The sequence below is a fragment of the Lutra lutra genome, chromosome 7 (assembly GCF_902655055.1).
Source record: "Lutra lutra chromosome 7, mLutLut1.2, whole genome shotgun sequence".
Taxonomy (NCBI): Eukaryota; Metazoa; Chordata; class Mammalia; order Carnivora; family Mustelidae; genus Lutra; species Lutra lutra.
In genome coordinates this window covers 51644633-51646838 of record NC_062284.1, presented here as the reverse complement: position 1 = coordinate 51646838, position 2206 = coordinate 51644633, and the positions used below count along the sequence as shown (strand labels likewise).

General features: G+C 39.3%; 1 protein-coding gene across 1 annotated transcript; it reads right to left on the bottom strand.

The window, feature by feature from the left end:
* Nucleotides 1–1027: 1027 nt before the first annotated feature.
* On the bottom strand, nt 1028–1966 carry LOC125103764 (olfactory receptor 4S2-like). Its single transcript, XM_047735593.1, has one exon. The coding sequence runs from the start codon at nt 1964–1966 to the stop codon at nt 1028–1030; it is 939 nt and encodes a 312-aa protein (XP_047591549.1).
* Nucleotides 1967–2206: the final 240 nt, after the last annotated feature.

The following is a 2206-nucleotide window of genomic DNA, read 5'->3' as shown; positions in this document are numbered from 1 at the left end:
ATCTACTGTGAATCCAGGACTGCACCATATGCAGGGAGTGGAAAAGAAGTAAAATACATTATTTATGCCCTTAATAAGTTGTAGAAATTAGATAAAAGCCACTAAGGGAACAAAAACCAGAAAGAAAATAACTGAAAGCATTTTATAAACTACACAGAGCTGTGCTTAAGGCACACAGAAAATATATGTTGGACGAAAATAATCAGGGCAGAATTTTTTAAAGATATGAGCCATGAAACAAGATCTAAAAAGTTCTTGTTTTTAGAACAAGACTGCCTGGCTCAGTCAGTAGAGCATGTGACTCGTCATCTTGGGATTGTGAGGTCGAACCCTAGGTTGGGTGTAGAGACTGTTTAAAAATAAAATCTTAGGGTGCCTGGGTGGCTCAGTGGTTGAGTGTCAGACTCTTGGTTTCAGCTCAGGTATGATCTTAGGGTCATGAGATCAAGCCCACATCAGTCTCTGCACTCAGCCGGGAGTCTGCTTGAAGATTCTCTCCCTCTGCCCCACCTTCCATGTGCACACACACTGTCTCTCTCCCTAAAATAAGTAAAATAAACCTTAATAAAAATAAAATATTAAAAAGTAAAAAAACAAAAAATAAATTAAAAGTTCCTCGGAATAAAATTGCCTTTTCTGAAGACTACCCAACTACTCTACCCAGCTGTTATAACATTTCTGTTTCTAAGAGAAATGGTCAGATTCCTCAAAAATATCCTTCTCCTATAACCTCATTCCGAATCCTTTAATTGTAGATTAAGAAAGCTTATTTGAATTGAAGTGGTCTATAGCAGTTTAATGAGATACTGAATTGGAGATTTTACTCTCCTACTCTAAAAGTAAGAAAAGATAAACCTTGACAATATGGAAAAGTCTAAGTTTAGCCCACCTAAAGACAGAAAAAGAAAATAGTCTCAAATTATTGCTACAAGATAGTTGAATTTTAGAGCCTATTCCTTAAAATCATTAATAAATTACAGACCATTTAAGGTATCAGCTAATTCTCCAATTCTGCCATTCTGATAAGCTAGCCCTTCTGCTTTTCCTTCAAGGAGACCTTGTGACTCCAAATCCATTTCATGGCATTCTTTACATCCTCATTCCTCAGAGTGTAGATGAGTGGGTTTAACATTGGGGTGATGGTAGTATAGAACACAGACACAGCCTTATCCAGTGGGAAAGTAGTGGATGGACGCAGATAAATAAAGAAACAAGGGACAAAGAAGAAAGTTACTACAGTGAAATGAGACCCACAGGTAGAGAGAGCCTTGCGTCGGCTCTCTGAAGACCGCTTGCGAAGACTAAATAGAATAACAGTGTAGGAGGCCAGAAGAATGAGGAAACACCCCAGAGCGATGAGACCACTGTTGACAACCACTAACATATTTACCAGGGTTGTATCAGCACAGGCAAGGTTTAGGACTGGGTGGACATCACAAACATAGTGGTCAATGACTTGATTATTGCAGAAAGGTAGCTGAAAGGTCAGGAAGGTCTGAACAAATGAATGACCCAGGGCTCCCAACCAGGACAGTGATGCCAGCACAATACAAACATTGGCACTCATGATGGTAGTATAACGGAGAGGTTGGCAAATGGCAGCATAGCGGTCAAAAGCCATAACCGTCAAGACAAAAATCTCAGCACAACCAAAAAAGTGGAAGGTAAACATCTGAGTTACACAGCCCCAGTAGGAAATGGTCTTTTTCTCAGAAATACAGTCTGCAATCATCTTGGGTGTTGTGGCTGAGGCATAGGCAATGTCCACAAATGACAGGTTACTGAGGAAGAAATACATGGGTGTATGGAGTCGGGGATCAGAAAAGACCGTAAGCAGAATGAGCAAATTTCCCACCATGATCACAATGTAGAAGAGGAGGAATAAGGCAAAGAACATCAGTTGCATTCCAGGATCTTGGGAAAGTCCTAGGAATATAAACTCAGTGACATTATTAGCCACTTCCATGGGGATCCAAGTGATACTGGTTTGGTGGCTCTGGTTCCCTGCAAAAATGAATAAATACCACAAAACACTATAAGCATGGCAATGCCTAACAGGAAGAGTCTTATGAAAATATTTAAGTGATGTTAAGTAGTAAGTGAAATTCTTCATATTTCTTGAACATAGTTAATGGGTATTTTCCTCTCCATTAATTTTTAACCACATTATTGGCTCATATGGGATTTTCTGTTACACTTAGTCCTA

What these genes read in the sequence shown, in the direction of transcription:
- LOC125103764 (XM_047735593.1), bottom strand. Translation starts at nt 1,966, where the DNA reads ATGGAAGTGGCTAATAATGTCACTGAGTTTATATTCCTAGGACTTTCC.